Genomic DNA, 22607 nt, shown 5'->3' with positions numbered 1-22607 from the left:
CATTTTAAATGTGCACTCAAATATATAATAAGAAAAAGTGGTCCTAAGCTACTAGGAGGAAAAATGGTTTCAAACCAAAAATTTAATGGTAGCTTGGAAGTAAGCTTGAACACATACACGTATTTTGGATTATGCAAATGTAAATTATTTATTCTACACAGATTTGCTCTGACCCAACAAAGACATAACAATAAGCTCCCATATATGGCATTGCATGTTTTAGTATCTGCCCTTTGCAGAAAGGTGTGTGTGTGAGAGAGAGAGAGAGAAAGAGAGAGTGATAACACCCTGTTCAGTGATCTTGGATGCTCTTGGCATCAAGTCAAGTGCCAGGCTACAGGCAAAAGGGGAAACTGGCAAAACTTACATCCCTCTTTCTTATATGAATACTAGATCACAGCATCTTCCAGGAACGGAATGGGTCCTTCTGCAACTGCAAGGTCTGTCTCTATTTATGGAGCAGATAGAGAAGGAGTCAACCTTTAACTACATCTGATATAGCTAATACTTTTCAACAGGTTATCTAAGCTGATATCCACCACCGTGTCATCCTAAAATAAAATTTGTAGGTTTGTTATGTGGTGTGTGTAGTGTAAATAAATATTTCATTTGGCTTCCTGAAGTAATTAATTTGAATAACTCCACATCAGAGGCACAGATTATGAGACAGAGAATTACCTCTGCATGCTATTCATTATTTTATAAACCTTTTATCATGTGTATCATATCATGTGTCTTATGTTTTTTTTTCCTAGAGGAAAGCAAACACTATCATTTGGTGACCTTTTTCTAGTTATTCCCTTAACTAATAAGATAATTTTTGAGCTAGAGTGATGAAAGAATATACCTTATTTGAACATATCTGTCCCAATAATGTTATATAAAGGTAGAATATAAACTCTTGATAAAGACTAGCACACTTCCTAACCATCCTCTTTTTTTCTCCCACTGCTGCACCTAGTTTAGATTTTCTGTGCATTATCCTCAGTGACTTCAATGGCGTTTTCCTGCAATTTAACAGTAAATGCAGACGCCATCGGGGCGTATTTGTAGGAGTCCCTTTAAATCCATATGGAATTTTGCCTGCCATTCTCTAATCTTTTCATCCAGCTTGGACATCCTTCTGCAGTCCTTCAGCCTGACAGGGATTCAGCTGCCCTGAGTAGCTTGGAAGCTGCATTCATCGTTTCTTTCACTGCTGTCCCCCACATTTAATATGACTATTCCATTAAAGACCTGACTTTCTTGGAAAGCGCTCCATTTCCTAGTGTCCTGAATTTTAACAAATTAACAGGCTGTTCTCTTAGCCTACAACACAAGCATTTTTAATCTGTGATGATGCCGTTGTCAAAAAGTACAAAAAATACAGTTTCTACCAGGACTGCTCCCATCTACATATTTGATATTCTTTGGAGGCTGGTAATTGAGGGCTTCCTTCATACACACAAAAAAAGTTTTCCTGACCAAGGCCTGCCTTTAATAACATTGGTGGAGCACTGTGAACAATTTGCTTTATTCTCTGCCTTGATTTGGGCTCCAACATTGAGGATGTGAACAGAGTGTCTAGAGCAGTGAAGGCTACCATGTGGGAACTTGACCCTTGCCCTTCTCTGCTGATTAAATTTTCTGTGGTTAAGGGAAATGATCTATGCCTCTTGTTTGGAGGAATTGTTCCCTCTTGCTTAAAAGAAATAATAAGTCTACTAATAAAGAAAATTCCTTTCATTCAGGAGATCTGTATAAGTATAGACTACGGCTAAGTGTGCCATTCCTGACTAAGACAATGAAGAAGGCAGTAGCATTGCAACCCCAGATGTGCTTGGTGGCCAGCTGTGAACTGGTCTGACTTGCCATCATTAACCCATGCCTTGGTTACTCTATTATTCCAAATTATTCCAAAGCAGAGTATATGGAACTACCCTCGAAGTGTTTCCCGAAGCTTTGCTTGGTACAAGACATGGCAGATTGGCTGCTGACTGATCTACCATATCCAGACCAGTCCTGGTAGACCTCAGCGGTTGCCAGTTGTTTTCCAGGTGCAATTCAAATTACTGGATTTAACTTTTAAAGCCCTAAGTGACGCATGCCTGCTCCAACTTTACTATACTTTTGGCAGCAAGCTAAAACTGCGTTTCTGCTGAAGCATTTACCATCTCAAAATAGCACTGGGATATGGGGGTATTTTACTAGAAGACAGAACTGCATGAACATGTCTTAGCTGTTTATATTTTTATTTATTTATTTATTTATTTTTCAATATATATTCTGCCTTTTTCCTACAAAGGGCTCAAGGCAGCTTACATCTCCTTGAGCCCTTTAACAATATTGTTAAATTTGGTTTTGAATTTAATGAAGTTTATCATGTTTACTGCTATTTACATTTTATACTGAATTTTATTGGATCTGACTAATTGTTGTACATGACCAAGAGGGCTTTGGCTATTGGGCAGTACAAAAATAAAGTAATTATTATTACTATTATTTTAATGGCTTAAATCCTGACTATCTTAGTGACCATCTGTTTGCATAGATTTTTATGATGTGCAAGGAAGGCTCTTTTAAGAGTGCCACTTCTTGCAGAAGCCCATTTATCAGGGAAGTATGAACAGGTTTTCTCTGTGCTGTCCCTATACTGGAATGCACTCCCGTGAGAACTGTGATGGACCTTTAGAAAGGGTATAAAGACTCATCATTCTGATTTGGCCCATAAAATGTGCATTAAACGCGCTTAGTGTTTTAATGTTCTTTTTATTGTTTTAAGGTTTTATTGTCTTAAACTGTACACCAGCTGATGGCTTTTAGCGGACGAGGCCATATATAAGCATCTGTAATAAATAAATAGTCCCCGATTGTGGCATGAAATGACAACATAATGGTTCTGTACAGAGGTATATCTGTGTTCACAACAACAACAATCTGAAATTCAGTCCTGCATGCTGTTATGCATCTGTGTGCCAGATGCTCCAAACCAAAGCCTAGCACTGACTGTAAATTTGACTTGGAGCCTATTCAGTACAGGGGACGGGTGCCAGAAGCTTCTCTGATCTCTGCTCTTTGCCAGCATCCAACAGAGCTTGGGGCAGTGATGCACAGCAGAGGTTGCCAGGCTCTTGAGGTCTCCTTGCGAGCCAGCCTCAGGGATCACCCATCCACCACTCTCCGGCCACCATGGTACAGAGTCACAGTGGAGTGCTGCACAGCTGTGTGTGTGTGCTGGGTGGCCATTCCTTTCACAAGCTCGTGAGGTGTCCACTCAAGCTGGTGGCTTAGAACCATTCCTCTGTGGAGTCAGGATGCGCACTGTGAAGGAGCAGAGGAGAAACAGTTTCCCCATGGTGGAACCAACTGCTTGCCACCCTCCGTATGGCAAGCAGAATCTGGGCAGCACAGCCACCTTCAGGATGGAGAGGTGGTCTCGGAATATCTGGCACCTGCTCTCATGTGCACTTGGGACTTTGAGGACTGCTGTCAATGGCCAGTAACTGTAGCAGAGAAAGAGGGACCCTCACCCATGGCTTGACTGAGGGAGGAAGGGGCCAGCTACACATGATATGGCCACTTGGGGTCCTGGGCATTGACACCACACTGCACGCAAGTGCTGGGCAACCCCTCCCACTGCCTTTGTGAAGTGGAGCTGCAAATGAAACCTTGATCAAGGTGTGCTCACTCCTGAGAGAAACGCCAGACCTGAAGAACCCTGATCTGGGTTGAGTGTGTCTGGAATTACTCAGCAGGTTCCCAACCCTGCTTTTATTTATGTCTGATGGAATTGTCTGTATGCACTTTGGTTAGTCAGTTGCCTCACTTTAGGCTTCTCTTTAGCTCAAACTGTAGATAAAAGACATGCCTTCCTCCTCCTTCACATTGTCTGTCCTGTCTTGTTTCTCAGTCCTATCTTGTTTCCCTGACCTGGCCAGTCCTCTGGGATATTTTACCTAGCATGAGGGATGGGCATCAGTGGGAGCATTCCACATCGAAAAGGGGATTCTGGAGCATCAGGCAAAATTAACTTTCCAGCATGTCTTCATCTGACTTCCATCTGCCTTGGCTCCATCTGTACCTCCAGCACCTCTTTCTCTGTATCCTTCACATCCTGAGACAGATGACCTGTGCTAATTGTTGTCTCCACGCCTTTCAATTATCCTCAGCATTCTAGATTTTATTGTCCCACTCTTGCTGTCTTGAGGAATGACATCACAGAGGTCAAGAGCACGTTTCTTGCCTGGGGCAGCCGTGAGCCCCCCAAAGGAGGTGAGGGCCTCTGCTATACTTTGTACCAATGTAGCTTTCCTAACAAATATCCACACCTCTTTAGGGAAACTCGGTTCACCTTGTGACTACTATCCCACTAAATCCCACTTGGGTTGCCATGTATGCACGCAACATTTTGGGTGCTTAATCCTGTTTGTATGAATATTAAATTCCAGGATTGTCTCTCTCCGGTCTTCTCCATTGCATTAGAGAGTTGTTCTGGGTCTCAGTTCAAAGAGCACTTTGCAATTACTGTAATGCCGGTGCTTTGCAATGACATACATTCTGTAATCATTCAGCATGGAACATACTACCACCACAACAACAATAATTCCAGACTAGAGGAAATTATCAAAGCCGAGGCCATTTTTCACAATCATGGATTATTTGTGAACCATTAATCACAGCTGGTCCTGTTGTAAATTATAACTGAGCTTTAACCCATGGAATAACTTAATCATAACACCTATTTAAAGACAGTTTGTAGCTTGAAGATTCAGAGGCTGCCTCAAAGAGCATTATGCAGAGATAAAAAGCATCATTGGAGAAGATCTGTGGGCCATGAGCAATTAAACGATTCTGTAGCTATCAGATATGTCAGAGAGCAAAACTCTATGTAAATCACCTCTCAAACATGTTTATTGAGCATCTTATACTTCCAGAAAGTGTTACTCTCAACTCACCCTTTCAAAGTAAATGAACAAGGATTTTGATTCTTAATTTTGCTTCACATAAAAATGTTTGAATGAGTGATGCTTGATATTCAAATGTTGCTGCCTATACTTGTGACATCAGCAAATCTAAGTAATCTGGAGAAATCCATCTAGGTAGATCTATGTAAATCAGCTGAAGAACTCTGGGAACACAGATTCTACTCTGAAAATTCTGGAAAGTTCAGTTTCTCAACTGGTTTCAATCAGAGTTTGGCATCCTGCAACCCTAATTTCAAAAACCTTCTGCAGACTAGTAGGGTTTCATCTCTCCCTGCATTCATAGCTCAGCATAAGTCATCCACCAGGTTTCTAATCAGATTGGAATGGACTTAAATCATCATTATCATGCAACGTTGCCTGGAACTGAGAAGCCACTGTGTGTTCCAGCACTTTTTTCAGGGATGACAAATTCAGCACTCGGCTGTAGCTGTCCAAAAAGTGACAGAATCCAAACTTGGTTTCATCAACAAAGACAGTACCACTCTATTTATTCCTTTATTTATTAATGTACCTGAATAAGTCTATGTATATCTTAACAGGGAAAGTCTTATAACTTACAGCATTCCCCAGTTAGCTGTGCTGGCCTGGGGAATGCTGGGAGTTGTGAGACTTTTCATCTGTCTAAACATGTATGAGATTGTGCTCTTAGAGTACTTTTATTCCACTCCTCAATAAAAAAAAAAAAAAAATTTGGGTGGCTTGCAAGCAAAGTCAAGTCCCTAACCAGAATGATTTCACCGTCTCTCAAGGAGGCAATGACTACCTCCAAAGTACACAGTCAAACACCAGCCAGTTTCACAAGTCAGCACAGGTAAGGATGTACATCGCATGTGGTAGGACTTAGTCCTCTCTCAGGTTTGTTTATGTCTTCTGCCTAGCTGATATGGGCCATGAATTCCTAATGTAAATAAAATATCAAAGTGGCCAGCCTTGAAGTCAACAATATGACCCTCTCCACCTGTGTAGGCAAGGAGGGTTAGTAGCGTACCAACCTGAGATATCAAAGCTGCCTGACTGTTGGGTAGGTGACCAGGAACACCTGTAGACCCTCCTTGACCCTCTAGTCTACTCCTCCTTTCCTGGATGTGCCAGAGTATGAGGGGACAACCTGTGGGCTTCCAAATACCGGACTGCAGCTCCTGGCATGCTGCCAGCTGGGCTGATGGGAGCCCCACAACTTGTGCACACCGGCACTGAAGCAATACATGGTGTGGCTTATTAACAACCATGCATGAAAGATCCTGATTGTATACACCACTTCCTTTACTGCGTAGCAAAGGATAATGCAAAGCGATCCTTGGTATGTCTGTGCCTGCAAGTGGAATACCTGTGTTGGAGTACATAATTCAAGATGTTGTAGAAGAACCGCTGTGATTACTGTTCATGATGTTGGCCAGGGACCAAGAAGATCCATGGTCTCGACTGAGTTGTTGTGAGGGCTAACAATGGAAAGGAAGAGGACTGTGTAAGCCATCTTGGGTTTCTTACAGGAGGAAAGAAGGTGGGTGGGATATAAATGAAATAATAAAATTTTAAAAATAAATAGACTCAAGTCTAAGGACAAATGTTTAATGTGAACATCTGCTTGCACAGAGACGGGCACATCCATTCCTGTGAGTCTGCTCAGAATAGAAGCCATAGCACTGAATAAATGGCATATATTTCTTCTTCAGAGGTTGGCCACAGCAGGAATTCTTGTAACAGATGAGTTTGGTAGGGAAACAGTATGTTTCTGCATTGCTGATGCAACATATCAGTGCTGTTCTATGAATCCAGATGTTCTTTTATCCCTTCCAGTGGAGCACCAGGGATTTTCTTTGAGCTGCAGACTCACTATGCTCCTCAAGGTTGTAGTTAGGCTGGTTAACCAAATCCTCTTGAGCTTCCTTTACATTGTATCCAAAATTGCTCTTTACTTTTTCAGAGGGGCTAAATCTTTCAATTAGTATCTAATACATGAAAAAAAAAAACATGCTATCAGGCTTTCAAATAGCATGCATGCCTTTCTTCTGTTTTTTATGCTCCCATTCGAATAGCTATTATTTACTACATGTGGGGGTTTCAGTGGTTTGGATGGTGCATAGGTGGAAAACTATAAATTTGAAGGCTGTAAGTACTTTCATTTTGGAACCAGAGCGACGATCAAACATTGCAGAGCAGAACAAGGAGAGTCCCGCAGCTCAGCGGTACAGAACATGCTCTGTATACCAAAGGCTCAAGCTTCAACCTCCAGTACCTGAGAGTCACAGCCTGCTAGAGTTCTAGGGCCAATCTGCAGCTTAGTTCTCTGGCTTTATATGCTGAAACTAACAGCAATCCTCTTCAAAATAATCATCGATTATGATCCCAATTGATTGCATCAGTGTTCCTTGAAATGCTCTCATGCACTATAATGACTCATATGCTAAAGCTAAAAATAAAACAAGAGCAACCTCTCTGTCCCCCGTCCCCTCTCATCAATCCTCCTTGAAATGGACACTTTTATCACTGAAATAATTCTGTTTACTCTTTCTCTTTCTTTGTATGTTTTCTTGAACATGCAGGGCAGGAGAGGATTGGAAAAGACTCCCACTATGAGCAGGAGGGTAGAGTTCAGTTTGTGATCGATGCTGTTTATGCCATGGCTCACGCTCTCCATCAAATGAACAAAGATCTGTGCAATGATTACTCCGGTGTCTGTCCGGAGATGGAGCATGCAGGGGGCAAGAAGTTGCTGAAGTACATCCGCAGCGTCAACTTTAACGGTGAGTCCATAATCAGGCAGTCTTCCCTAAGATTTGGTCTGAGTTAATGTCTAAAACCGGGGATGGAATTAACCTGGCTTGCCTTGCCATAGGAATTGATCTAATCCTCCTTTACTGAATAGACACAGGAACCCACCTGTCCTGTAGAGAACAGCTTCCCATGTCTTCACTGTGGAAGCAGGAGGCTCGTAGTCTTGGGATCCCACGGCTGCCCATTTGTGCCACTGCTGACACACTTCCGTAGTTGATGCTGAGAAGGTCTCGCCTGCCCCAGGCTGCTCCAGGTAGTTCATACTTCAAGTCCGAGCAGCCGCAGCAAGTGTGACCAAGGCTCAGGAATGATGTAGTCCGAGCTACCTGAGGTGCGTGGGGTGGGGACAGTTGGTCCAGAGCAATCCCTTTCCACTGAGCTCTGAATGCCAGTAAGGATGAAGTCTGGCTCAGTTCAAGTAACTCGAAGTCCACGGTCTTTTTGGGATGGATGTTGAAAGGAAATTAAAGCATGTAGTTGGTTGTCCAGGGCTCCCTGATCCAGCTTCTTGTATCCTACCCAGACAGCAAGTTCAGCATGCTGCCGCAGAGGTGGGACACAGTGGAACGCTGCACCTGTGGTACATCTGTCACAGGACTGTAAAATGCAGGAGCCTGATTGAGGGAAGGGATTTGGCAGCTACACTTGGTGCAGATGGATCCTGCTGTCCATTTTGTATGGGCTTGTGAATGTGCATCTAACTTCAGTGCAACGGTGTGGTAGCTAGACTCCATACCTGTTGGGCAGCAGCCTGTGGAGAGCAAAGGGAGGGAGGAAAAGCAGTGTGGATGAGAAAGTATGCACCTTTTCCTGTGAATCTGAAGGGTACTGTGTAAAGGCAGTTCACCGGTGCATTGTTCAGGGATACAGAGGTATATAGGCAGATGACTGATTGATTTGACAGGCAGGTAGGCAGGCAGGCAGAATACTTGCACTAAAGTGGAGCCTATACTTTTATACATTTAATGTCAAACTTTAAGTGTATACTATTCTAATATCTAATGGAATAATATCTAATAACCTGATAGGTTATATGTATCCTTTTTGGTCATCTCTATTTTTAACTACCTATCAAAATACTAAACAATATTCCAAGAATGGAGATTAATTTTAGTATCATCTCATAAAAGAACACACAAGTGTTTGGAAAGATGGCAGTGAGGTTTGCATGAGAAGAATCTGCATTTCATTTGAAAAGCAAATAGTATTATTTTAGATTTTCCTATAATATGTAGAGGTTCCTATTTTGAACAGAGAACTGAAGTATTATGATTTGCCATCTGGACATCAAAAGATGAACTACTTCAAATTTGACCTTCCCCTGTTTCATTTGTCTGCATTTCTGCAAAGGTATTGAAATCCAAAAGTCAAAATGAAGACATAGGCAAGGATAGATGAGAAACAGATTTTTCCCATGTCCTGAGTTGTTTTTCCACCCCAGATGCATGTTAGCTACTAGAATAACGCATTCTGGAGGGAAAAGATATTTTTGGATGCTAGTCAAGATTCACCAGACCAAGGCTGCATTCTGATGGCAGTATCTCTTTGAAGCAGATGGAATGTTTTCTGGTGAGAAAAACAATAATTTAGAAGTTCCATTTACAGCACTTGATTTTCACTGAAGAATCTTCTTGTGTGGTGAAATGGAGTAATCCCATATATTTTGACATGTGTATGATTTAAAATAGGAACAAGTCCTACTACAGGTTTCTATTTTTAATTTCTTTTTCAGCCAGCAGGCATGGAAGGTGGTGGCAGCGGGCAGGGGGGGTCATGAAAACTAATCGAAAAAATGACATGAATAGAGCATAGTCAATTATTCTAAAGTGCCCACTTAAAATGCAATGGTGATGGGAAGCTGCTGTCTAAGTTGCAAATCCAGGCTAGACGTTCTTCAACTATTGTACAACAAGCAATCAAATCTCGTAAAATGTTGGCCCTCTCTCTCTCTTCTTCCACTTCACTTCCCTCCTCAGGCAGTGCTGGCACTCCAGTGATGTTTAATAAGAATGGTGATGCACCAGGACGGTATGACATTTTTCAATACCATGCGACAAACACCACCACCCCAGGCTACCGTCTGATTGGCCAGTGGACAGATGACCTACAGCTCAATGTGAGTCTATTTTATCCCATGCTCTGTGTATGCTAATCAGCAATGTGCTATTAGTTCCAAACTTCCCTTATTTTACGTAACATTTTCTTTTGACTGAATGGGAAGAACCTCAGCTATACAGAAACTTATTATATCAGATTCTTACCTTTGTTATGTCTGATCCTATGCACAAATTAACTAGGAAAACTGTCTGGAAAGTCTAACGACTCTTAACGCTTGTTTGCTGTGTTGTTTCTGCAAGCCAGTATGTTTCATTTAATATGTGGGTGCACTAGACAGCCTATAGTATTTGTTTCCTTCCTCGGCCACTGCCCTTTTCTCTTTCACCAAGGTCTTCTTTACTAAGTCTTCTTTACTTGTACCAGTGTGGTTGCCAGTTTGGCTATGAAAAAAGACTTCTACCCCTGTGGTTTGGTTTCCCTGAGGTCTCTTTAAAGAGGAAAGTATGAGAGCTTCATTTAGTTTGCAAACCACACACTTGCAACCCCAAATTGAAACACAAATAGGAGCAGAGGTTCTCCAGCCATGTTCAGAGTTTTTGTAAAATGTGTCCTTTTAAAAATGCACAATTTTGAAAATGCACAGATTTTGAAAAATCCACAACTTTTGAAAAATGCCAAATGAACCAAAAAACAGGTCTCAAACGAGAAGAGGAGTAAGTTGAACCAAGCTTCTGAGTAGGGTTTGGAGAACCTCATCAAGTTCAGCATCCTGTTGTTCTTCCTTCCCTAATGTTGAAGAAAGGGCTTCTCCGTGTTTTTTACAAGTACACAGAGTGAAACTAGAATAACTGCAGAATAAATGGCAATCATTCTGGTACACTATTCTGAGACCTGATTGCTAATCAAACAGTGTATAAAAACTTTACATTAATAGCTACACAAATACATAAATGTATATGTAAAGAAGAATCTAAGGCAGCAGTCTTACACATACTTAGGTTAGAGTAACTACAACTCACACAGGTTTACTTTTGAGTACACCTGCATAGGATTGCAGTGTGTTGCTTCTATTCATTGCAGGCACTTCCTTGCATGATTGCCCATTTTGGTCCCAGTCAGTCAAAAATTATCTGAAGACTTCTGCTCACATTGGAGTACCATAGAGACAGCATACTTGGGAGTCATTTGATCTGTTACTCAGTTGACCAAAGAGGAATTAACTCAGTAGCAAGTACTGGAAACAGTGACCTTGGCCTATAACACCGTGATTCTTGCTGGAATGCTACTCTCGCTCATGCAGCCCCAGGAACTCCTGAGGCAAAATCTTAGGAAACCCATCCAAACTATCACAGGCTTCAGCTTATTTAACCAAAGGCATCAAGCAAGTGAGGGATGTTCTCAGGCAAGCAGTATCATAGGGGCACACCCTGCTCACCTCATCCTTCCTCTGCACTATGGCCAGAGCAGGCTAAAAATACAGCTGTCCTGGGTCTGCTCTGGGAAATCCTCCCCACTTGCTATTATGCTTTGTCTCTGGGTTTTCACAGTGCAGCTTTTGCAGCAAACAGGGATGTGTGAAACTGGAAAACTAGCTCTGTTTGAGCTCAATGGACTTTGACACATATCAGCTTGATGACCCAAAAGTGGGCTGAGTTGGGGGCAGGATTTCATCTTCTACAGAACGGTTTGAAGTTTTTGTGCAGATTTGGAAGCAAGAGCTACGCGGCCCCAGCGCAATTTGCCTGCTTGCAGTTTGTGTGAATTGGGGCTGACGCATTACGGTTGATCTTTTTGTAGCAAGAAGTATGGGAACATCTTCCTGTCACTGCTTCTGCACAGGCCTCACCATAGCCAGCCTGAAATTACTGACAGTTAATCAGATTTGTGCAAAGTTCAGGGTGCTGCTTCATCATTTATGTGCATTTATGCAAATTGTGCAAATTACAGGCTGAAAGCTCAAATTTTGCTCAACAATAATATGGAAATTGAGACCAAAGGCAGGTCAGCATGTTATGGGACAACCTGGAAGGGGTAGTACTTGTAGGACCAATTTTACCTCTAGGCAGAGTGGTGCAATTGCACCAGCAGAGGATGCTGGGCTAGGGCAGTGCATGGCAGTGGTGGCGGCAGCAACAGAACAGCCCACTGGCCACTTGTCCACAGCCTGTCCCTGGTGATTCCCGTCTTGCAGGACAAAGCGGTGTGCTGCTCCCTTTAGAGTCTCCTGCTGCCCTTGGGTGTAGGAAAGGATGCTATCCTGTTGCCACTTATTTTGGGGTCACCCTGGTTAAATGAACATCATATATTAGAGGGTAATCACATGTTTTTTTCAGCATATTCCTTAGGAAATGGAGAAATAATTGTATTTATTTATTTATAGCTTTTATATACTGTTCTTTACTAAAAGTCCCGATAGCAATACAATGAAATGAAATAAAAGTAAGCATCACGCAACAAATTATATCAGATAAAACCCCATCTTTAAAGACATTAACACTTAGAAAATCTAACCAAATCACCATTTGATTCAGGGCTCAGGCCAGGATTTGGCACTGAAACAGCCTTGGTCTCTCTGCATGATGTCAGATGTCAGAAGAAAGGCAGAAAAGATGGACTTTGATCTCTCAGGGGTTTTCAATAACAAAGGAAAACTGTTTGAGTTGGGAGTGGGACATACTGCATTGCAGTGGTCTTGCTCCAGAAGGTGGTGCTGTTTCTCAGCCCCAGTACGGGGTTCTGCTGCGGCTCAGTTGTTTTTGTCCCCTGTTCTGTTCAACATCTACGTGAAACCATCGGGTAGGATCCAGAGTTTTAAAGAGCGCTGCCATCAGTATGTGGAAGACACACAGTTCTATTTTGAGGCATTAAGCGATGGGACGGCATATAAAAACTCCAAATAAATAAATAATTTTCTCATTTTCACCTTCATCAGGATATTAAGATGTGCTAAATCAATGCCTGGCAGCAATAATGGGCTGCATGATGGCTAATGAACGGAAGTTCAGTACAGGCAAGACTGAGATGCTGTTAATGGGTGTTCCTTTCTGACTGGGTGTAGGGTGCTCGATCAAGGTGCAGGTTGTTAGCTTCACTGTTTTCTTGGAGGCATCCTTGTCATTGGATGCTCAGGTGCCATCCGTGGTGCAGAGGGCCTTCTACCAACTTGTGCTGGTAGCCCACATATCCTCCGATCTGAAGAGGGACAACCTGGCTTCATGTAACTACTCTCTAGTTACCTCCACGATAGATTATTGCAATGTCAATGGACTGCCTTTGGGAATGGTTCGAAACATTCAGCCTGTGCAAGACGTGGTGGCCGGTGACAAGAGGGTCCGAATACATAATATGGTCTTCAGGTTGCTGGGTCAAGGTGCTGGCTTTGACCTGTAAAAGTTGATACAGCTTGAGACCAAAATACCTGGACATGAACCCATTCATATACCATGCCCATCATCTAATTCCTCATTACCACCAGCCACCAGGTGGGATTCGAAGGTGACCATAAGGAAGAGGACCTTCTTGGTGGTGGCATCCTGATTATGGAATGCTCTCCCCCATGAAACTTGCCTGGTGACAACATTGCTATTTGTTTGTCACCAGATTAAGAGCCTCCTCTAGGAATATGTAGCACTGCAAAATTCATTCTGTTTGAGCTAAATGACTTTTGACACATTTCTGACTGATGACCAAAAGCAGGCTTAGTCTGGGGGATTTTTTGGCTTCTGTGAAATTATTTTAAATAGCTGCTTAAATGCGGAGCTTAATACTTTTTGAACTGTGTCTCATTAGGGCAATTTCTCCAAATTGTGTAAATTTGTGTAAATGAAGCAGCAAAGCCAGTAACTTCAAGTGGGGCACCTCTCAACTGTTCTGTTCTTGCTCATTGTGTTGTCCCCAGAGCATGTCTGGCGGCAGAGAATGGCCATGAGGCTAGATGCAACTTGGAGGCAGAGAGCCCTGCTGACCACTCACACTTGTGTGATTTAAGTGCATGTGTGCAGATTGCAGAACAGAAGGCCCTATATGGTACAAATTTTCTTCTTCCATGCACACACATACATGGAAATGGCGATCCATTTTAAAAATGGGCATCCACATGCTGACTTGACTTGCATCACAGAGAGCTGGCACCAGCCCAGTGCTGGTGGAACTGATTCTGTGGGACTGGGTCAAGAAAAGCCACTGGATTTTCATCCCCTTATTGAATTCCTCCCATAGCGCAACCCTCCTGTATTCTCAGGTATTTCACAGCAAGTTCCAGATTTCTTATTATCAGTCATTGAAATCATTTGATATGTTTGTGTGCTGTCTGTTTATATGTACATATTTTATATGCACAATATTATATATTGAAGGTTTTTAGAAAATTTTGGCTTTGGGGCTATTTAGAGATGTAATAAATGAAAAAATGATATACATTTCACTGAGTGGATGCTAAGAAAACACTTGGATGCTTTATAAGGTCATTCTGGGAAAGAAAAGGAGAATAAAAAATGATGGAACAAGGCAACAAATCATCCTTCTTTGTTATTTTGTTCCTATTCAGCTTACTGTGAGTCTGTGACTACAGTAGACTATTGTCTTGGAGTAAGCAGAGTTCTGCAGAATTATTCTACCAATACGTTGCTTCAGTTGTCAGATTGAAATTCAAGCCAGAGCATTGTGTTGGGATACACGTGTTTCTTAATATAGAACTGCACAGATTGAAAAATGTCTCTTCTGAGTTGCTTGCTATCCCAGCAGGAACGTGGTTGAGATGCATAAATAGAGTGTGAGTGTGTGTGTGTGTGTGTGTGTATGCAAATAAGTAAAAAATAAAAAAGTTGACACTATTGCTTATATTACTATTATTATGAAGATGATTAGTGGTAGTAGTATTCCTTCTCATAGAAGAAAAGAATAGGGAATTAATTTCAATAAACAGAATTTAAACTTTGAAATATATTGGCAATAGAGTATCTATCTTGAGTAAAGTATCCAACTTTAATGCCCCACATTACACACTTGACCCTTTTAGAGGCGCTTAAGAAGCAGTCCTCTGAGATTGATCATAGCCCCCAGGAGAGGATTCTGGCCATCCTGCTGTTTTCATTCCTTTTATCATAGATCTTTTAATCGTGTTTCTGGGTAACTTTGAGGAGCAAGGGGATACCCCTGTTACTGTGGTCTCAGGTAGCAGGAGGCATTTCGCTGGGAGATCAACAAGCCAGCTGAGAAGAGAGAGGCTTTTATACCCCACAGCTGCCTCCTCTTCTTGTTCTTCCCCCAACTGGATGATTCCTGGCAGCCTTCCCAGCTTGCCCTCAGGTCTGGTGTGGTGCTCCTACATGCCCAGCTGGCCCAAAATAAAACTTCCTTCACCCATGACTTGATTGCGGATGAGAGTGCTGACCTGGCTTGCATCACTGAGACCTGGATGGGTGAACTGGGGTTACTACTTCTAAGCTGGGTACACCACTGACGGGTGGCATCAGTGGTCCCCATTTTCAAAAAGGGTAGTAGAGGGGACATTCTAGGAAAGCCAGTGGAAAGGCTCATAATAGTGAGAGATCTAGTAACCCTTGATAGGGAAGGAAGGTTGGTGACCTTGCAGCATGGCCTGCCTGACAAACTTTGTGGAATTCTGTGACAAGGTGTTGAGGTGGCTAGATGGAGGGGACGCAGTGGATGTGGTATACCTGGATTTCAGCAAGGCCTTTGACAAAGTGCCCATGATATCCTGGTTGAGAAATTGAGGAGTTTTGGGACAGACTGATACACTGTCTGATGGATTAGGACATGGCTGACAAACCAAAAGCAGAGGGTAACTATTAGTGGAGAATCATCAGGATGATGACTGGCAACAAGCGGGGTCCCCCAGGGCTCCCTTCTGGGACGAGTAATGTTCAGTCTTGGAAGAAGGGGTAACCAGTCTGCTGATCAAATTCGCAGATGATGCTAAAACTGGGGCAGTGGCCAGAACTGAGGAGCAGGTATTTATTTATTTATTAAAACATTTTTATGCCGCCCCATTCGCTGAAGCCTCGGGGCGGCTTACAACAATAAGTTAAAAATAAATAACATTAAATTAAAAATATAAACATTAAAATTAAAAATACAAGAATAACATTATAAAATAAGCCGCCCTGGCCAGATAAAATCCAATAATATTAACAATTAAAATGCCACTTAAATAAAAAGGTCTTCGCCTGGTGCCGAAAAACAAAAGGATCTGGACAGTGGACAGATTATGGACAAAGGATTATGGAAGTGGGCAGGGGACAACAGGATGGCATTCGATGTAGATGAGGCAAGGTCTTGCCCTTGGGGCATAGGAATAGGTTTCATAAGTACAGGTTAGGGAACAAGTGACTGGAGAGCAGCACTTGTGAAAGGGACCTCGGGGTGCTGGTTGACTGCAGGCTAACTTCTTGACTGGCTGATTGTAGAAGGTGGTGCTGATGGATGATTGTTCTGCAGTGTGGCAGTTATGCCATGGGATACCACAAGGTTCCATTTTATCCCTGATCTGGAGGTATGGTCTGAGGTACCATAAATATACAAATGTCACTCAACTCTACCTCTCTTATTCATCAAACCCAGGTGAGGTGGTGGTCATTCTGAATTAGTGCCTGAGTATGGTAATGGACTGGATAAGGGCCAACGAATGGACAAGGCAGGGATACTATTGGTGAGTGGTTTGTCTGTCCAGTTGGGTGATATTGAACCTGTTCCAGATGAGGTTACACTCTCCCTAAAGGAAAAGGTTCATAGTTTGGGGGTGTTCCTGGACCCACAGTTGTCACTTGAGGCACAAATACAATTGGTGGCATGGAGCAACTTTTATCAGATAAAGATGATTATGAACCTATCTGGACAAGCCGGGCCTAGCTACAGTAATCCTTGCTTTGGTAACCTCTCGTTCGTTTACTGAAATGTGCTGTACATGGGGCTGCCTTTGAAAATGGTCTGGAGACTTCAAAATAGGACAGTGAGATTGTTAATGATGCCTGGCTTATGAGAACATGTTATGCCAGTCATCTTCCAGCTATGCTGGCTCCCAGTTGAAGTCCAGACCCGATTCAAAGTGCTACTATTAGTAGTCAAAGACCTAAATGGCTTAGGCCCGGGCTATCTGAAGGATTGTCTCTTCCCTTATGTACCTTCCCAGATCCTGAGGTCACCTTTGGGGGTCCTTTTCTGGGAGTCCCCTGCAAAGGAAGTAAGGAGAGTGGCTACCAGGAGAAAGGCCTTTGTAGTTGTGGCACCCCAGCTATGAAATGCACTCCCCAGAGAGGTGCACCTGGTGCCTACTTTGTATTCTTGTTGGTGCCAGGTAAAAACCTTTTAATTTTTCCAGTATTTCACCAGTTAACATTTAGACTTCAGTATTGTTGCTTTTTACCCTGTACCTCTGCTACGCCTCTGTGCTGATTCAGTATTATTGTTTTGTGTTAATGTTTGTTGTTCCTGTGTTGTTAACCTCCAAGAGAGCCTTGGCTATTGGATGGTACAAAAATACATAGGCAAATACAGAGAATGGGAGGAGCACAGAGGGGAAGGTTCCTGCCCACTCTTCTCACTCCGGTTACACACGGAAAAGTGTGCTTTTGGCTAAGTGTGATGCTTTGAAGTGGGAGGGAAAGAGGTTCAGGAGCCACCAGCAGGCACACCTCGATGACCCTCATCTCCTGCTGCCTCCTCCTCCCTGAAACAGCCTCTTAGCCCTTTCTCCACGGTTGCTCTAAGGACCTTGGGGAAATAACTGGCGAGGTTGTTTCCACACAAGCTGTTCCTGTGTGTGTGCAGGTGGAGGTGGGTCTGAGCACAGATCCCCAGAGTACTTTCTGACCTTGCAGCTGTGAATATGATCCATGGCTATCTAGCTACATTTAGTGGACATTGCATCACTATGTTGAAAAGATTCATTATGTTACATGCCTTTCACATTTTCATCATCATACAGTCCTTGAAAAAAATCACAGTGAAGTATATTATAAGCTATGATTGCTAAATTAATTAAATTAAGGAATTGAGGATCTCACCTGTGACAATGCTATGATGCAGTATTGCTAATTTTGGTGATAGAAAGTGCACCTATCGGGTGAAAACAGAAATGAGAAAGCTTCACATTTGGAAATTCTTCAGGACAGATTATTAAGTTCAGTCCTCACACTGGAAGAATTCCCAGTCTCTGTTTTATGAGACAAAACAAGTATTCTACCTGTTGGGTTAGAAATGTATCAGTCCATTTAACTACTGGATTAAACTAATGCTTAACAGAGCACAGGTTATTGAATATATGTTTTATTAAACAGACCTCAGGGGTTGAGAAAGTTGTCCAAATGACTTATGGTTATGGATTTTGCTCCATATATACGTTTCTAGGAACCGGGCCAGGGTACTACAAAGAGAGAATTTATTTCAGTTTATGCAAAGGTTTTTCTCAATATGACTTTTCCTAAATCAATTTATGCTATTCCATAAGAACATAATCACTCAGTCATTTTATCAAAAGCCTTTACAGTGTGTAACAACATAAGATTACATAAGTAAAAACAGAATTAGCAAAGCAATTCTTAATAGAATAACATGAAAGAAAATGGTCTTGGCAATCCCTTTGGCAGAGTAGACCATCCTGACCACTGTCTCTCCATCCCTGTGGAGTTACCTCTTCTGCATCACCAGAAGAAAGGATAAAAGGAGAGAACAATTCATAGGTGATTTGCATATGCTAATTTATATGTGTGACTTTAAAACTACTAGAAGTTAAATTTCATGGAAGGAAAGCCATTTTTAAAAAATCTAAATCACCCCAGCCCAATTGTTCTTAAGCTAATTTGCACCTCATCACAATCACTTCTCACATTCAAATTATTTACTCTTGGATGGTCTAGATCACGGGTGGGCAACAAATGGTCCTCCAGATGTTTTGGCCTACAGCTGCCATCAGCCCAAAGCAGCACATTCAAGTCGGCTATCTCCTCTTTCAATCGTCCAATAATTGCCCCGTTTCAGTTAGTCACAACATCATTACTTCTCCTCCCATCAAATTTATTTATTTATTAAAACATTTCTATGCCGCCCCTTGCCGAAGCCTCGGGGCGGCTTACAACACAATAAAATACAATAAAATACAAAAATAACAATATAAAATTAACAATATAAAATAAATAGCAATGTAAAAATTAAACTTACACAAGTAAGATGTGCGTCATGATTCTTTCAGGCGGTAGCAGACCCCATGTTTAGTTTAGAGGAGCATACCCTGGGTGAATAGGAATAGGTTTGCAGCCCCACTGGAACATTTCTATTTATTTCTAATTATTTCTATACCTATACCTACCTACCTACCTACAAGACCTGGATATGCAAAGAAGACACAATGTTACACTTAACGTTTAATTTTTAAGCAAAGCTAGGGCTCAGTAAATTTCACCTTGTAGTTCATTTTTTGTAAATTAGTCATTTTATGGGACTCACCCCCATCAATGTGGTACTATGAAAAAGGAGCAGACCCTCATCTACTTTAGTCACTCATTCATTTAATAGCGTTGCTATCCAGTTGTCAGTGTAAAGACCCCCCTTCCTTGCATCATCCCACCATTATCTCCTCCCCACCCCTCTTTGCTGCTGCTCTGTTCAAGTGTATCAGGGCAGGCAGAGGGCTGCAAGACTGAGTGGCATCCACACTTCTGCTACTCCTGCCAATCTAGAAGCATCAAGAACGCTGCCATTTCTCTTCCTTTCCTGTGAGAGAGAAAGGGGTGAGGGAATTCCAGTTCCCACCATGCATTGCACTGACTCACCAAAATGGCTTCCTTTCTTTGCTGAGCATAGACAGAAGGCTAGGGAGGATCCAAAACCCCATAAAAAAGGCCAGGCTGAAGGTGCTGATCACCACCTCATCTCATTCATGTCCATGTAAAAAGGAACCAAGTGCCATCCCAGACGGCTCTTGGAATACTAGGCATTCTGGCAGCAAAGCAGCTGCCTGGCCTCTCTGCCTTGTAAACAGTTATGCAAGCCTTACTTTTTTGACTGTAGCATTGTATCAAACATTTTAATCTTTGTAGTCTTGCTCCCCATAATTTTTGCTTTTGTATTTGTATGATACGATGTTTGACAATTGCACAGGTAAAGGCATTGGACTGGATCTAGATCCAGTTAGTTGCACTTAGTTCCCATTGAGTTCAATGCCTTTTAGGTTCATAATGACTACCATTTTATATCGATTTCAGTGGGCCTTAAATGACTATGATGGTTAGTGATTTCTGCAAGAACGGACAAGCTGTACACTTTAACTGACAAGGAAGCCATTGAAAGTAATTCATTTTGCCTTGGAATCTCTGAAGTGCCATCAGCATTTTTTCAATGACCACATATTAAATTGTAAATTTCATTACTGAGATCATTTTTTTTGTTTTTTTGTTTATCCTTGCACCATTGTTTTACCTCATTTTTTAATATCCGTTGTTATGATGCTGTGTTGTTATGGCCCATGGCCAAAACAAATAAAAGCTAACTGAAAAAGCATTGATAAAGGAAAGGCCATCTTTTAATATTTTATTTTTCATTGCCTATTATGTTAACACTTCCAGACCAAAACAGCCTGAAACTAAAGAGAAATGTGAAATGGGGTTTAGCTGATGTCTGAGTGGGGGCCAGTGTTTTGTTCAAACATATTTTATCCTGAAATGCAATTTTGAGGGGAAAACTGCATTGCACAATTTGGAAAAGTGTGAAATCCAAAGGAAACTGCTACACTAGACCACCTTTTAGTCCAGAAGGTATGGCTTTTCCACAATGAAATGTCCCAAACACTCTTCTTTGAACTAATCACAGTTCCTGGTGCAACCAGCAAATGGATGTTTCCAGTCTTCTCTTCTGGAGATAGAAAGAGGGTAGGTACCCAGGGCTCAGCTTCATGTTGGCTAATTCCAGTATACCCCCCGGAGACGTTCTCTTGTACCCAGCAAATAGCCCTTCCCCTGAGTTTATGTTCAGAAAATTCAAAAATGGGAAGACAGTTTGGTGCTCTGTGAGTTGTGGGATACCAGAAGAGGATTGGGAAGCCAGAGTTGTTGGGGAGGGCTCTGTATGCGTAAGTTGGATCAGGGAGGTGTGGGTGGTGATGGAGAGCGTGTGTCTATAGCTGGGGATATGGAGTCTGAGAAAGAAAGAGGTTGGCGTATCAGTTGTTTTGGTGGCAGACGAAAAGCCTTGTCTTTTGTGAAATAGGTTTCTCGGTGCAAAACACTATTATTTTAGCTGAGGTGTGTTTTGTGTTGGAAGTCAGAATCTACCTCTGTGTTGTCCTTAGGTTGCTCTTCTTTGCAGCTGGCAATTTTGTTGCCAGGGACAGTTTCATGGGACAGTTTCTCAAATATCCATACGTACCCATGGAAATCCTTAATGTTATGTCCAAAGCAGGCGAAAGATGGGGAAAATAAATTGAACTGATTTGTACATCCATAAGGATGAGTGAATGAGCAAAACCGGAGCTTGTTGTAGTTATCTGGATTCCATGTTGAAGGTCATGTTTACTTCACTCTACATTGGATTGCAAACCTTTTTTAACCTGAATATCCAGGTGCATATCCGTGTGTATCTGTCTAAATGTATGTTTCAGTGGTATGCATTTGTTGAAATGTACACATTCTTCTCTCACAAGAAAAGTATATTTGTACACCGTTTTGAAATGAACTCATTTTGAATATGCATTTTTTTGAAAACTACACATTCTTCCATGATGAAAATGTATTTTTAGCTATTTTTGAACTGTACTCTGTTTCCAATGTACCATTTTTAAAATATACTGATGCTAGCTAGCTAGCTAGCTAGCTAGCTAGCTAGCTATTTATTTATTTATTTATTTATTTATTTATTTATTTATTTGGTCTATGAATCACGTGGCAATCTTGGAAATACATGGGCTTCAATGACAGTTTACATCTGAGTCTATGTTTGGTCAGGAAAGTGCAAACTGGACAAATGCACGATTAAAATGAACTGAAATGAATCATGCATTTCTACTGAAGAAGGTTATGGACATAGAGAAGACTTTAGACCTGCAGAGCAATTTCTCCAAGTGTTTGGAAGTCCAGCACAAGGGAAGGCACCCCCAAGTCATTAGGATGATCCAAAAGACCGCTAAATGATGCATCTGAACCCAGGTTTTTAAGAGTGAAAAGTGAATCTGTAAAGCACAACTTCTACAATCATCCAAGGCTCCCTACTTCTGCATCAGCCTCCCCAAAAAGGTCCAAGGAAGCAGCATGTGACCCTCCAGAGGCAACCCCTCTTTCTCTCCACCTTTTTTGGCAGTTTCTTCAACATTTTCCCCCAGCTTTCCTAGACTGCAGGTCTGATACATTTTGCCCTGTCCTACCACACTCTTGTTACTTCCCAACACTTTCCCTTGTTACTAAAAGACACATGGCGGCTTGCAGTGGCAGATCCAGGAGCCTTAGAAGAACACAGTGTTCAAATGGCAACCCAGCCATTACCTCCCTGCTGATTTTGCCATCACAGCCCTTCTTACATGTACAGTAGTGCTACTAAAGGGAGCTTCTTTGAATCAAGAAGGGATGGTGATGACCAAGCACAACCAGGCAGCTAAAAATGCAAAAGGAAAGATCCAGCGCAAACACGTGAAAATCCATCCATTGCCATAAACGCAGGAGCATCCCTCCCAATGAAACTCTGCCTCTTGATGCCCACAAGGTACAAACATTGTTTTGTTTTTGGCATCTTCTGAAGACTTTTTTAAAACAATCTGATATTAAAGGTTTTAATTTTCTATTTCAGTTATTACTATGGTTATCTCCC

The 22607-nt window shown here is 42.0% G+C and overlaps 1 protein-coding gene across 1 annotated transcript in view; it reads left to right on the top strand.

Annotated features, from left to right (window-relative positions):
* The window catches only part of GRM7 (glutamate metabotropic receptor 7), a 456262-nt gene that overhangs the window by 323920 nt on the left and 109735 nt on the right, over positions 1–22607 (top strand). Inside the window, exons 6-7 of the mRNA XM_044451860.1 lie at positions 7508–7708; positions 9716–9855. Coding sequence (XP_044307795.1) covers positions 7508–7708; positions 9716–9855 — 341 coding nt within the window. The remainder of the gene's footprint in view (positions 1–7507; positions 7709–9715; positions 9856–22607) is intronic.

The sequence above is a fragment of the Varanus komodoensis genome, unplaced genomic scaffold (genome assembly GCF_004798865.1).
Source record: "Varanus komodoensis strain SLA01 unplaced genomic scaffold, ASM479886v1 scaffold6_4, whole genome shotgun sequence".
NCBI classification, from domain to species: Eukaryota; Metazoa; Chordata; class Lepidosauria; order Squamata; family Varanidae; genus Varanus; species Varanus komodoensis.
This window is presented reverse-complemented; position numbering and strand designations above follow the sequence as displayed.